Source organism: Seriola dumerili, unplaced genomic scaffold (assembly GCF_002260705.1).
Source record: "Seriola dumerili isolate Sdu_G_001 unplaced genomic scaffold, Sdu_1.0 BDQW01000290.1, whole genome shotgun sequence".
Lineage (NCBI taxonomy): Eukaryota > Metazoa > Chordata > Actinopteri > Carangiformes > Carangidae > Seriola > Seriola dumerili.
The window spans coordinates 3,694,151-3,709,481 of record NW_019174545.1 but is presented as its reverse complement, the minus strand read 5'-3'; the positions used below and the strand labels follow the sequence as shown (position 1 = coordinate 3,709,481).

General features: G+C 41.5%; 1 protein-coding gene across 1 annotated transcript in view; it reads right to left on the bottom strand.

The window, feature by feature from the left end:
* Positions 1-15,331, bottom strand: part of sh2b3 (SH2B adaptor protein 3) — a 54,176-nt gene that overhangs the window by 35,838 nt on the left and 3,007 nt on the right. The window contains exons 2-3 of the mRNA XM_022757619.1: positions 1,656-2,817; positions 1,561-1,613 (exon numbers count right to left, since the gene is read on the bottom strand). Coding sequence (XP_022613340.1) covers positions 1,561-1,613; positions 1,656-2,790 — 1,188 coding nt within the window. The 5' untranslated portion in view covers positions 2,791-2,817. The remainder of the gene's footprint in view (positions 1-1,560; positions 1,614-1,655; positions 2,818-15,331) is intronic.

The window sequence follows — 15,331 nt, the reverse complement described above, 5'->3', positions numbered from 1 at the left end:
CACAATTCAAATTAATTTTCAAAAAACTTGCATTGAAAAGAAATTGCTTCTGACTTGGCACAAAGATTATCTGAGGGGATTGGGGTTTCAGTGACTGATCACAAAGTGTGAAGACTGCTGCAAGAAGTCTCTACGGATGGAGTCCAAGAAGAAACTCAATGCTCATACACCAGCAAAAAACTACAGGATTAAACTTTGCCAAAGAACATGAAAAGAAGTCTGATTAATAATGGCATCACATTGTTTGGTCAGATGGAACCAAAATAATTTTGTTTGGATCAGATGGGGTCCAGCATGTTTGTTGTAGACCTGGCCAGGACTACCACAGTGACTGCCAACACGGAGGTGGGAGCATGCTGATACAGGGCTGCATGAGTTTGTTTACCCAAACACTGAATAAAACGTAAACTCCCAGTCTCAAGGAGGAATTTTCCAACATGACAATGATCCCAAACACACCGCAAAAAAATCAGAGTTTGTAAAGTGAAAACTGTGACCTGGCCACGTATGTCCCCTGACCTGAATCCAATAGAAAACCTTTGGAGTATTTTAAAGTAGAAGGTAGAGCAACCAAACTCCTCCAGCAAGAAGAAGCTTAAAAGAATCATCATCATAGCAGAGCATCTCTCCACAGATTTGTGCAGGACTGGTATCGTCCATGCCAAGGAGGATCAAATCTGTCATCAAACGTAAAGGTGGACATACAAAATATTACAAAAATAAAAGAATGCAATCTCACTAATGAAGGGTGTACTGACTTTTGTTGGAAAGGGGTTTGTAAAGATGGATCTTTCATTGTGGTTTAATTAGTCAAACATTCCTGTTTTTCAAATTAATTGGCTTCATTCATTCTTCTCGGACTTTGTCTAAAAACAAATAACATTGTAAAAATTGACAGGATTTGTAATTACTTAACGTTTTAGTGATATGGACCAGGGCGTGTACACAGGTTTTTTGAATACTTGCTTGTGACACAGTCTGGCAAATTGACATCAAGCAACCCTTTAAAGGCTTCTGCGGGTTTCCATCTTATTGATGAACAACAACAGATCTACAGAAACTACAGATATGAAACACGAGGTGAGGAACCTGCCAGCTGTTACACGTTTCAGTGCTGTGCAAAGTTCTGAGAAGAACCTCAAAAGTTGCAAGAACTGCAGACACAATCCTGTGAAACACAGTCATCTGAAAGCAAGCATCTGCTGTACCAAGAACAACAGTAACGGAAAAGTGCCAGACAGTGATTATGTGACATAAGTGCAGTGTGCTTTCTGGATCAATGACAATCTATAGCTTGAGCTATTATCCTAAAACACTGCAGACATAGGCTTTAACACCAAAAGATAGCCATCTCCCTCTCTGTAACCTACCCTGAGCCCTTTTAGACATCAATCAACAAGTTATCACATTCTGTTTGGAGTGGCAATTACTTCTCTCAGTTAAACCCTCAATTAAAATAAATATCCAAAAAGGAACACGAGTGAATGTGCTGGATTGTCAGAGTGAAAAAAATCATGAATATAACTGATATGAAATGTGTATATGAGCATGTGTTTCTACCTTTGGCGGATCATAGAGCTCCAACTGGTACCTCTCCCCTCCTCCTCTTCCACCTCTTCCACCTCCTCCACTTCCTCCTCCTCCTCCTCCTCCTTGAATGTCCCTGATCCTCCTGACCAGCAGGCGGCAGCGTTGCCAGCGGGGCTGAGAGTCTGAGATAGTGTCATCCACCAGTAAGTACCTCAGTTGGCCCTCCTTACAGCAGCCGCTCACCTCTGACCTCCTCTGCCTCATGCTTCTGCTGTGGAACCAACGTAAACGATCCAGGAAGTGAGAGGCTACTGCAGCCACAGACCAATTTGAAGCGCCTGGGGGGTTGCCCTCAGAGTTCAGACAAGAGGATGAGTGGGAGGAAGAGGAGGATGATGACACGTCCTCATTTGTGGAGGAAATCCCACCCACTCTGTCACCATTATTTTGGGGATTGTTGTTGTTGTTGGTGGGGTTAGGGCTGCTAGGAGACAGGTCCTGGGATGAGGGGGGGCTGGGGAGGGGCTGTTTCTTGAAAATCCTTCTTACGGTCTTCTGGATTTGACTGACAGAGAAGTGGGTGACGTCAGCGTGGCCAGGGTTGGAGGCTGAGGAGTCAGATGAGTACCGTTCAGATACCTGACGACGATCTGCGCCAGAGATCTCCTCATTGCTATGGCTGTGAAGCAGCAGTGACCCGCTGCCGATGCTGCGAGTCGACCCTCTGAGCACAACCGGATTTCCCGATAAGGAGTTTCCCGAAGCACATCGCAGCGGCTGCTCCTGTTCCCGGCTCACGACCACCTGCTCCACTTTTGGTGGCGCCAAAGCAAACAGAGCAGCTCCTCCACTTGGCCGGCCCGCCTCCCGATAGTCTTGCGCCCCAGACAAAGACTTGATCCGTGATCGACCAGTCACAGCCTGTGTTGGAATGGGACGGGCCACTGGAGATGTGGAGGAAGCACTACCGGTGGCGGTAGAGCATGTGTTCTGGCTGAGCGGAGTGCCATCTTTGTCGACCTCGCAGCAGAAGTGCTTCTGGAAGAGGTCGGTGAACTGCTTGGAAAAGGTCTCTGGTGGGAGCACGTCATGTTGTGGCCACTCTCGGGCGAAGCTCTGGTAGTGTCCAGCCAGCTGCCGGGCTGTGGCGATGGCGTGCAGCTCGCAGAACTCCCTCCAGCCTCTCGGGGGCACTGCCACGCCAGGGCCTCCTCCTGCTGTTGTGGTGGTGTTGGCTGGATGGATAGTGTTACCATTCATTGCAGTAACCAGACCGGCTGAGAATCACTGCTGCGAGACAAAGAAGTTGAAAAGAAAGAGAAAAAGAAAGAGGGAAAGAGAAATGGATGGTTGTAGAGGAGGTGGGGGTAAAGGAGTCGATTTGAAGAAAAGAGAGGAGATGATTGAGGGACAAACAAAGGAGAGATATGGAAATGTAATTAGAGGCAAATCAAGATAATGCAGAGTGTTGAGCAAGAACTGGAGCACTAAAGATGGAACTGGCAAAATAGTCAGAGCATTTCTTTGAAATATTTGAAAGTTTGAAACGGTTCAAACATTGAGAAAGAACAGCCAAAAGTCTGATTTTATCTGCACTCAATCTTAAACGGCCCAAATTGGATTACATGGGCCTGCAAAGAATCTCTGGCAATCAACCAGTCATAGAGTATCTTAATAGATAAGGACTGCCACAGTTCACTCAAAGGACAATGTGTAACCATTCAATTTGGTAAAAAAAAACTGAATCAAGAGCGTAAACACTCTGAGTACCTATAGACTTAGGAAATCAGTCGAGGTGAATAAAATAAAGAGAGAAAATGAGGAGAGGGAGGTGGAGTGGCATCAGTAAAGATGACTAAATCAGTTCCAAATTGCACCGATATGGACACAAGTATTTGAAATGAATGAAAACAGTAATAAGTCATTCGGACAGTCACTGAATGAGGCCCTGGCAGAGGAAGTACGGTTAGAAAATTTCTCAATCAGCCACACTGCCTGCTCGGCCATCTGTGTGTTTGTGTGTTTACATGTGACCTGTTTCGATATTCCTTCTGCTTTTTTTTTTTTTTTTCCTTCTCAAACCCCAAAATGAAGACTTCATTATGTCAGGACCATTACATGGACTCTGCACCCTATTTATTCAATCAATTTGTCTCTTTCAGCAGATAATGATAGACCAGGCTTGTTTACCTCTGAGAGAAAAACGCACTGCTGCTCCGCTAAATTTCTCACTAGTGAAGGGAATAACTGCTTACAAATGGGGTTTGATGATTATTTACAATATGTCATTGTACTGCACGCACTTGCATTTTTCTCCGATTTTTTTGAAGCAGATTTTCCTTGGATACATTGAGGTGGTGGTGCACAATAAACCTTGGGCAGCTTGGCCTCCAATAGTTTGTCTCAGCTATTTGTTATTCTCTGTTCTGTGCTTTGTTTCACTTCCCTGCTCCTGTGGCTACACACTGATACACTGTATTCTGGTTAGTTTCATCTCAGTAGGCTTGTCTTTCTTTGTTCAAACATGGACAGAATTATGAATTTAGAAGAGTCAAACATTTATCAAAATGTAGTGTTTCCCATCATCATCCTGTGCAGAAAGACAGTTCTGTACTTCAACAGTGCACATCCTCTTAACCATCCACCTTGGTTAGCTCCTCGCTTCTTTTGTAATTAGACGGATGAGTGAGTGGTTTTAAGAGTGAACCACATTAGTTCCACAGAAGAGAGGAAACAGGATGCATTCCTAAGTATTCAGTAAGAGCCAAACCCTGTGCTTCATCTTTTCAGACACCCTTATGCCATTCCTTGGTGTGTATATACACACACACCGCTGACCCACAAATACAGTCCCCCCTTGGTTAAAGAAGATTAGTAGTGGGAGAGACACATTTCTAAAGAACCTCATCAGGCCTTAGCTGATGCAAGAGTGAAGCTTCTTGGTTTACGCAGACAGCCTGTGGATGATACAATGTTGTAAAATCAGCCACAGAGATGTGAGATTTTCACACTACTGTGCAGCAAAACACTGACCTTTATATGTGCCAATCATGAGATATAGGGACATAGAATAACTTTGTCTGATTGTAAACTTTGACATGATTCTGCAGGATTCTGCAGTTACATTTGTTGCATAGGATGATAATGGTTGATAATGGTATTTGGAGAAAAGCATAGGACACAGGTAGAATATCTCACCATGAAACACTTACAGACAGGAAAACATTGACAACAGACATCAAAAGATAAAAACATGCATTACACCTAACAACTGCAGCTCATTTCTATACACTATTGTGCACATGCTTCCCATAAATGAGCAAGCTGAACAACAGCTGAATACACTCACCGTAAGACTTCATCTTCAGGAGTATTAACAAGGGTTTGTCATTCTCAAACTACAACATGTGCCTACAGTACATACCATCTTCCTCCAGTGCTGCAGAGAAGGGTCTATTCAAAATACAGGAAGTATGAGTATGATGTATGTGCATACGGGTGTGTGTGGGTTGGTGTGGGGGGAGTCACAGACTGTGGTCCAACAGATCACAGAAAACCACAAGAAATAAGGGGGGGGGGGTGCTGTGGTCGGGCCAAACATGGAGCAACATGTCTCGTTATCTGTCGGCTAACATCTCTCTCCCTCTCCGTGTCCTAAACGACGACATTCGGAGAAGAAAAGCTGTGAGTTCTTGAGACTGTGTCATGCAACGAGCCTGCTGCAATTTTTGTATCGTCAAACATACCAGGGGACGCATACGTCAATGAGGGAGTGAAAACTTGGCATCGTGAAATATTGCGTCACTAAAGTTCCTGGATGTGTCCTGTCACAACAACTAATTCCCTTCCTGTACTTTGCAGAGCATGCTCAGTGCATGCCCCCTTGTGCCCCTGCAGCTGGCCCCCCCAGAAGCCTGTTTCTATCTGCCTGGCCAGCCCAGCGATGACTCAGCACTGACTGACTACAGAACACACACACACACACACACACACTCACGCACGCACGCACACACACACGCGACACGCACACACATACAGACATACACTTCCTCTCAATGTATCCCTCTGGGGGCTCGGCCGTCTCTGTTCCCATGGTTTTCCCTTTCTTTTCATCCTCACTGTCCACTGGTGTGAGGATCTCCAGATGTGTTTGGGTTCATGCTTCCTTTACTGTTACCTTGACTAAGGGCCTAACAGAGCCACAGTCCAGTTGTGAAGGAAAACAAAAAGGCTAATACAGTTTGGTGTCTCCCTTCTCTGTTCTTATCCAGAATCTCTAACCTCAACGTGGTGCTTTGTTATCGTATTATTGTTTTGCTAGACAGCATTCAGCGGGGGATGACACAAAAGAAAGAGGCCAATTCAAACACACGACATTTCAAATGGAAAACTTTCCTGCACAATAGAGTCAAAGTTCCTGCACTCCCTCCTTTCTTTCTTTCTTTCTTTCTTCCTCACCTTACTCATCACTCCCTCCTCGTCCTCATCTTCCCCTACAATGCCTACATTCTTCACTGTGACATACGCACATGCGCGCACGCACACACACGCACGCACAGGCACACTGATTGCTTTCTTCGTCTCTCTCATGTGCTTTACAGAAATCTGGCACAGCTTTTTCCTGCAGCGTCAACACCACAAGCAGCCTGAGAAACTGCTGTCCTGAGCAACTGTGGCTGATGTCGACATCAGTCGCAGATTTTCTGACAAGAAAACAAAAATAGTTTAACCAAACAAGTGCTGCTGTTTGCATGCTTCACCTATGACTATGACTGTAATGCTGAAGCTCAATCGCCATTGTTTAAAATAGCAGTCAGTAACAGAGAGCGACATCTACAACAGTTGCCTTTATTGGGCAGATGCACGTGTCAGACAGGTGCTGGAAAAAATAGTCTGCCAGGAAAGCAGCTTGTGACTGACTGACATTCAGAGAAATATAGCAGTCTCTTCATCTGAACCACTGACATGCACTGTGCAGTCTACCAAATAAGGAACCATAAGTCAAACTACTTCGATCGGCTTCTCAAATGTGATGATTTGTTGCTTTTCTATGTCTACTCTTAGTAAATTGAATGTATTTGTGTAAATTAGCCGAAATTTTTACACAATTATCTAATGATTAGTCAAGGAACTGATCAGATAAATCAATAATTGAAATAATTACCCTGATGCACTGTTCGGGAGGTTGTCTTCTGTGCAACTCAGTCACTTCAAAATCTTAGTATAACTGTGATGTGAGTTGTTTAGTTTAAAGAATCAATTTCAAGATCTAAATGTGTTGAAAAGTGAACAAGATATCAGCCCGATACCAAATTAGGATCAAAGACAATAAAAGTGAGTAGCACAACATCTTACCTTCCCTCATAACTTTGGTGCTCCCGACACCAGAACTAAACTCCCTTTTTAGTTGGGACAGCCTACAACAGTTTTTAATCAAGCAGGAAGGAAACAGGATGCGTGAAAAGACACACATGAATTGATCTGGTGAGCATGAGTAAACCTCATGACTTGTGTCAGCTCACAGAGTTGATTTGTAACACAACATAACATTGAACGGGATGAAGGTGTGATGCTGTGGTATGTCATTCTCGCTAAATGCCGAGACACCACCTGGAAATGGAGTTAGGAGTATGCCTAGTTTCAGTATGCCTGAAACCAGCATTGCCCTCAGTAAGTCTCGGACCATAATGCTAAAACACAAACATTATCATTACATCTTTAAGATTTCAAAAAAAAAAAAAAAAAACGTAGGAGAGATGGCATTCATTTTTGCACACAACCAACAAATTAAAATCTACAAAGACACACAAAGACTGAAGCTTATACAACACAGAGAATTATCAGTTCTGCTGGTGGAAACCCTGTTGTAGGGAGGCCCTATTTATATCTCAAGAGCTTGGTATCAGCTCTCACACACCACTGTTTGCTCCCTGTTGTCCCCAGTTGGGGACAGCTCTTGCTTGATGCAATGGACACACACACATAGGCACAAAAGAGGTCTCTGAGCTTTCAGGTCATGTAATCATAGAAGGCAACAACCACCATGGCTGCATGCTACGGCCAGTGCCAAAGTGTCCTAGATGCAGTACTTCTAATGACCACTAGATGTCTGGTTGTTAAAATCTGACTGGGAGGAAATATATGGAAAACACCCCAATTTATGATTTCGTCCTTATCATTTTCACAGTTATCAATCTATTAAAGATGATGTTGCGTTTTAAGGGGTTTAGGTGAGTGTGTGTATAAATATTGACCTGGTGGTAGAAATAATTAGTCAACTAAGTGATGTGTCCATTGACTAACTAATCAGCAACTACTTTGATTATCAATCATTAAAGTCATTTTTTGGCTGAAATGCCACACATTTGACGATGGTAGCTTCTCCAATGTGAGATTTTACTTATTTTTCTTCTCATCCCCCGTTTTACATTATAGTAAACTTAATCTCTGGATTTTAGGCTGTCAGACAAAAAAATCCATTAGAAAATGTAATTTTGGGGCCCCTCGAGAAACCTATCAGCAGATTGATCAGTAATGAAAAGAATGATTACCTACAGCTCTGATGCACTCCAGGACGTTGTGGTGTGTATTTTTCTCACTATCTGATGTTTTATAGACCAAATGATTTATTGATTAAGTGAGAAAATCATTGTCAAATTAACATTGGAAATAATCACACTGCTATCCTTCTGCTCCTGTGCTCAAATTTGTGTTTTCTCACATCAACTAACATGATGTCAGCTAGCAGTAAACACAACCTCCAGTCCTACAAGTGTCCCTTGCAGAAAACTATGCATGACGTCACAGACACTACCTCCATGTTGTTACAGTCATACTTACAGCAAGCATGCACATCTCACTGTTAGCTGACAAGTTGAGCACTTCTCTTGTTCTAGCACACACAAAGACATAGACATGTGTGAGCAACTCGTCGGAGAATGTGTTCACATGTACACCTCCATGCGCCGTTTGGTTGTTCATTACTATAGAAATAGGATGTTCTCCTAATTGTCATACTCATTACATAAAATGCAATTTACAGCAAGCCACATCCTTCTGACCTTTATATAGCCCCGGCCTTATTACCGAGATCAGCCGGATCCAATCTACTGCTTACGACTCAATTAATCTGCATGGCATCAAGGCTCTCTCAGACATCAAACACTTCAGTTTTTCCCGTAAAAACTGGAGTGGAAAAAATAAATTAGAAAAAAAAATGTGGCAACATGTGCATCACAAGGTCTGGGATGAAAAACAGATTTTGTTACCACCTTTGAATTTTAATTCTCTGAATCACAGAATGAATCACAGAGCTAGGCATAAATTTTCAAAGCCGGGAGAGAATAAGTGATTGTGTGAGCGTGGGGGGTGGGAGGGTTATTAAAAAGAGAGAGAGAGAGAGAAAGCAGAAAGGAGTGAGGGAATCAAACAAAAAAAAAAAAGGAAGAGGAGGAGACATAAAACAAGAGTCAGAAGGACAGAGAGAAAGAGGGATGAGGGGATAATGAGAGGGCAGGCAGGAAGTGAGAGAAACAGAGCGGGAGAAAGGCGAGAGGAGAGGACATGGCGCCAGGTTTGTGGGTGAAGTTCCAGGTGGCAGAGGAACATAGACCAGAGGATCCCTGCTCTGCCTGGGCAGCAATCACAGCAACAGGAAGCCCTGCCCTGCCCTGGCAAGCAGCGACCAGCACATACATGCAAAGATATTGTACACACACACACACACACACACACACACACAACCTTTACGTCAAGGGTGGAAAGAGAATATCAAACTCCAAGTACAACAGCTGTTACTTAAAATAGTCTGTGAATGTAACAAAATCTTGTTTGTGCTGACAGCTACAGTTTAAAAGATAACATCATTATATACAGTCTATCAAACAGTTCTTCTTGTACGCTGAAAATATCGACAGGGAGAAGACAGGTGATACTGAAGACTGATAATTAAAAGGTTATTCAAATGACTAATTTCTTAGTAGATGAGTTTGTGACAACAGTATATTTATTATGCATACTTATTTATTTATGATAAAATAACATAATTGGCTGTAAAGATTTAAATATATATATATGTTTGCTTTCTCACAGCCTGTCAGCTTAGTTTAGCATAAGGACTGAAAACAGAGGGGGGAAGGCTAAAGCTAACAAAAATCTGCCTAAGATTTCTCTGACCAACAGCCCACAACAAAGATATTCAATTTACTATTGTGAATGACAAAGAAGAGCATTAAATCCTGCCATACGAACTGCTCGAGCCACTTATTGCTACGATGACTACGATGATGAATTACCAAAATAGTTACAGATTCATTTCCTGTCAATAGACCCATTGATCAAGTAATCATTACAGCCTGCTCCACTGTTAGCCAACACACCAGTTAACATGAACTGACACTGTGTGACCTTTATTCATCCCTTTCACTTCGTGTTATATACCTGGGTGCAACAAGCTGCAATGTGCATCTAAAAGTGTTTTTTTTTTTTTTTATATGCTGCCTGATTGATCAGCTGCATGAACAAAGATTTGCAGTTGCAGGGATGGGATCGACTGAGTCGCAGTGTTCCTGTTTGTGTGAAGTGAGATGTGAAAGAGCTTTGATAATAAACAGAGCAGAAAGCAAGACGTACACAGCTTACATAATTGAAGAACATATTGTAAAGGAGGAAGTAGGGCTGAAACATGAGATAACCTTGGCCTTAACTTCCCATAACCTGAGGAAAGGATCAGCTGATTCAGGGTAAAACAGGAGAGGAGGAGCCTGCAGCTACATCGCAGCTAAACACAGCCAGTCTATTTCAAATATAGATAAAAGAAGATAAAATGTTTGTTTTTTTTATTACAAAGTCATGGAAATTTTTTGTGTAAAGCCTCTTCTAAAAGTGAAAATACTCAGCATCGTTGTTTCATAAGACGAATTAGAGAGATACATTGTAACACGTGATATAAAAATGAGAAAATACTGATATATCCACATTACATAAACAAAGCTATTGGGCAAGAACAACCTTTAATCCTCTACGTTTGGCATTTAGTGTAGCAGAAGCTCTTATTCAAAGTGGCTTTAGGAAACACATATACTACGTCAACATTTTGTTTTCAACAAACAAAGAAAATATGAGGCAGTACCAGCTGTAAACTCAAGAAGACATTGTTCCAACACTGCCTTTGTACAACACAAGCTAGGGAACCTGTAGGAATCATTTGCATTAACTTTCAAGGCTTCATTTATTGCTGCAGGAAAGATGTAAATTAACCAATTTCTTAATCTCTGAAAAAAAAGGCCTGTTTTCTACGAAATTTACATGATTATTTGTTTTGTTTTTGTTGAGCTTTTTTCCCCAAAAGGTTTTTAGAAAGGTTACTCACTGGACTTGAACTTCTGAAATTTCAATAAGAACTGTAAAGATTTTGACCGGTAGTATAGGGTTTTTGTTTCGGTTAGAGTGTTCTCCCACTCGGCCCTACATTCCCACAACAATGCAGGCTCCAGCACAACACAATGCTGCTATTCTTAAGACGCACAGAAATAAAGCCCTGCCGCTTTCTGGCTATTTCCTGTGGTCTGGGAACAGAGAGAGGGAGGTAGGTTGGGAAAGTAGCAAAACTGAAGGGCTGGATCTGTGACGATAAGAAGGAAATTGCACAGCTATAGAAAGGATTATGAGTATCAAAAGTGAGACACAAAATCCAATGGAAAACATCCTATGTATCCACTGGGTCCCAATAACCTAGTAAAATTCTCACTAACAAGCATCCTTCCAGCTGTCCGGCATTCTACCAACGACTAATAGAAAATGTCTTTGCACAGCCTGCAGTCTATCATTATCCTGCAAAGACAGACCCTAGCATGTCAAGGAAATACTAAAATACAGGGCTCACAGAGACATAATGACAGGCAAAAAATGAAAAGAGAGGTGACTCTGTTTTGACTTTGGCTGCATAGATGCGATGTGTGGGGAGCTGAGACTACAGGGGAATGAGGTCAGCGGTGACTGTCAGGCATCACAAACACTGCAGGCCTCGCACTGCAGCTGACAAACTACAATGCACAATGAGATCTATATTAGAGGTTCGAGCAAACAAACATACCATTTCAATCGGGGCTGGGAAAAATCAGGCTGAGCGAATTTCTATATTCCAATCTCAGTCAAATGTCACAACTTCATAAATGAGCAGGAATCCTAACCTGTTATTTAATGCTTTTTTTCTGTGTGTTGTTCATTCATTACATTCTGCTACCATGTCTAAAAACTGATGTAGTGTGCCGAGCGCTGTGGGTGATATGGACAAAATCTGTATTGCGATCATTACTGTAGTGCTCAATAATAATATGGTACTATCTGTACGCAAGTATTCAGAATTGCAAGTAAAAAGGTTACATATGTTTATCTCATTTGGTTAAATGGTTTATTAGTGTTTAATCTGAACAAATACCTAAAATCTGAAAAAAAAAAAAAAAAAAGTTAAATGAACTAAGAAGTTTTCAGGATCTAAAATTAAATGTATCATCCATTCAGCTGTGAGAATGTGAATCACAACATGATTATAAAAAGACATGACTAATGATCAGGTCAAAACGTGAAGAAATAGTGAAAAATATCCATTACAAAGTTTTCTGTTCAATGTACTGTGCATGCTGTTAAAATGAAAAAAACAAAACAAAAACTGAATACATACACAGAAACTTTTTCCTGCACACACACTTGGCAAAATAAACACTGGCCGACAGTGCATGTTACACAACATTAAATATGCATACACTGAATAACTAAACAGTTTAAGTATGTGTCTCAGCTACAAAACCACGAAAAGCTGAACTCAAGTTACTACTAGAACCCTTAAGCACAGGCTTAGTTTCTGAAAAGCTGAAAACAACAATCCATCATTCACAACTCGGTCGAGTCAAGTCAACACAATTCAGCCAATTCAAGCATTCAAGACTCAAATGTTCCAGCCTGGGAGAGTACGACAGACAGCTCTGTCTGAACTCCACAAGCACTTTATGAATGAGTCATGACTACTCGTGATGTGTTTCTGAATCATTGTGAATTGTGGGACGCATGATAGTATTTAAGATGTGCAATACTGTATATTATGTTTGCGTGTGTGTGTGTGCATAACTGTGTGTGGGGTTGTTCGGGTGGGGGCGGTGAGATATAATTGACTCCTTCAGTAACTCTGATCGGCTGTGAATCATCTGCAGGCATCTGACTTCCTGGAAGGCTAATTCAGGAGTTATAAACTTTTCCACATTGGGACTCATGAAGAGCCAATTGAGTTCCAGGGTTAGCACTTGCAAAATACCTCTTCCTGACACACCAAAATCACCCAAGAATCCTCTTTTGGGGGTATTTTATTTCTGCAGTGATAGCAAACTGTGTGCATGTTTGGAATAACCTGAAGTGACATTGTGCAAATTTTGTATTTTTGCATGAGAACGTGTTCCTACTTTCACTTCAACTTAGACATGACTCCTGTTTCCACTAAACACACACAGAGGAACAAACACACAACAAGCTATTTCATGTAGGCCTAAGTGTACGTATGCCGAGCTTCAACTAACAAATATTACTGCAGTTAACTGATTCACTGTTTGGTCTAAGAAATATTTAAAAAATGAAAAAAGATTTTTCACAATTTCTTAGAGCCCACAGTGCTGTCTTTAGTTTGCTTGTTTTGTCTTACTTGAAAAGATGACTGAAACAATTAATCCACTTTCATAATAGAGGATGATGTAATTTCATTGGCTAATCTATTGACTGATTTACCATTGCAGCTCTATATGTATGTAAACCTGGAGACACTTCTTGTGACTAAAAAGAAAATATTCAGGGTGTGTTTCTTTTCTCAAATGTGATTGGACAACTTTTGACAACTCTTGACCTCATCCCGCATCGTATACCCCACCCACCCACACACACACACACCAACTACAGAACCTACTATCGCACACGTTTTAAGCGACATCCTCATACTGCTGCAGCTAAATCAGGCCTATAATCAACATTCTTCCAACAACAAGAACAGGGGCTCATTGGGGTAAACACGTGCAAATACACACAGTCTCTAATTATTGCTGCTCTGCAAAAAAAAAAAAAAAAAAAAAAAAAAAAACACACACACACACACACACACACACACACAGGCACGCATGTGTGCCCCCCACCAAACACTTGCACAAACGCATGCACACACACGCAAGAACTTTTGTATGCCTTGTGTCTGTGTGTTTAAGTCTGAGATTTTAGGCTTAGCTGTTTGGGTGGCCAAGTGCCATGCAAGTCACATCACACATACACACACTAACTGCTCAATAACGTGTGTTATGTTGTAGAAGGTCCCCATTGTCACTAGAAACAAGCTTTCTTTTTCTTCCATTTTCTGCCCTAATTTGTCTCTTCCGTTGCTCTCTGTCCTTCTTCTTTTACAGATTCCTACTCCTGTCTGCCTGCCAAGTTATCTCCCATGGCTCCTCTCTTCCTCCTCTTTTCCTCTGTTTCTCCTTTTGCCTCTTTTTCCCTCCCCCCAGAGGGCTGCTGTGGGTCAGACCTCTCTCGTGGTCTCATCAGTAGATTTCTTAGAACCCCTGAGGGAAGCGGAAGAGCTGGCGTCCGATAACATCTGAGTTAAAGACATGAAACCATGACATTGTCTGATCCATGGCATGTACATCAAATATGCACAACGCTTCAAAAACATTGGAGGAATTAGCATCGTTGTGTTCAAATTCCAAGAAGCTGCAGCCTTTTCTTTCAAGGAAAGATGTCTCAGGCAGCTACCAAGACAATACTGTGTTGCAGGGGATAAAATTCCCAACCAACTAATCATGCTAAGCTGGAAAAAAAAGAATCACATTATAATTATGCTGTACAAGTGTCAACCCGCTCTCTAAGAAAATGTAAAGCAGCACTGTTATAAGCCATGGTATTCAGATGGTCATAGAATTTGGGATAAATAAACGATTTCTGTCAATTAGTCATTTTATATATATATATATATATATATTCAATTCTGAATTTTAGGCTTAGCTTTTTGGTGGCCAAGTGCCATGCAAGTCACATCACACATACACACACAACTGCTCAATAACGTGTGTTATGTTGTAGAAGGTTCCCATTGTCACTAGAAACAAGCTTCTTTTTTCTTCCATTTTCTGCCCTAATTTGTCTCTGCCGTTGCTCTCTGTCTCCTTCTTCTTTACAGATTCCTACTCCTGTCTCCTGCCAAGTTATCTCCATGGCTCCTCTCTTCCTCCTCTTTTCCTCTGTTTCTCCTTTGCCTCTTTTTCCCTCCCCCCAGAGGCTGCTGGGTCAGACCTCTCTCGGTGTCTCATCAGTAGATTTTCTTAGAACCCCTGAGGGAAGCGGAAGAGCTGGCGTCCGATAACATCTGAGTTAAAACGACATGAAACCATGACATTGTCTGTACATGCCATAGTCATACAAATCAAATGCACAACGCTTCACAAAACATTGGAGGAATTAGCATCGTTGTGTTCAAATTCCAAGAAGCTGCAGCCTTTTTTTCAGGAAAGATGTCTCAGGCAGCTACCAAGACAATACTGTGTTGCAGGGGAATAAATTCCCAACCAACTAATCATGCTAAGCTGGAAAAAAAAGAATCACATTATAATTATGCTGTACAAGTGTCAACCCCTCTCTAAAAAATGTAAAGCAGCACTGTTATAAGCCATGGTATTCAGATGGTCATAGAATTTGGATAAAATAAACGATTTCTGTCAATTAGTCATTTTATTATATTATATATATAATATATATATATACATATATATATATA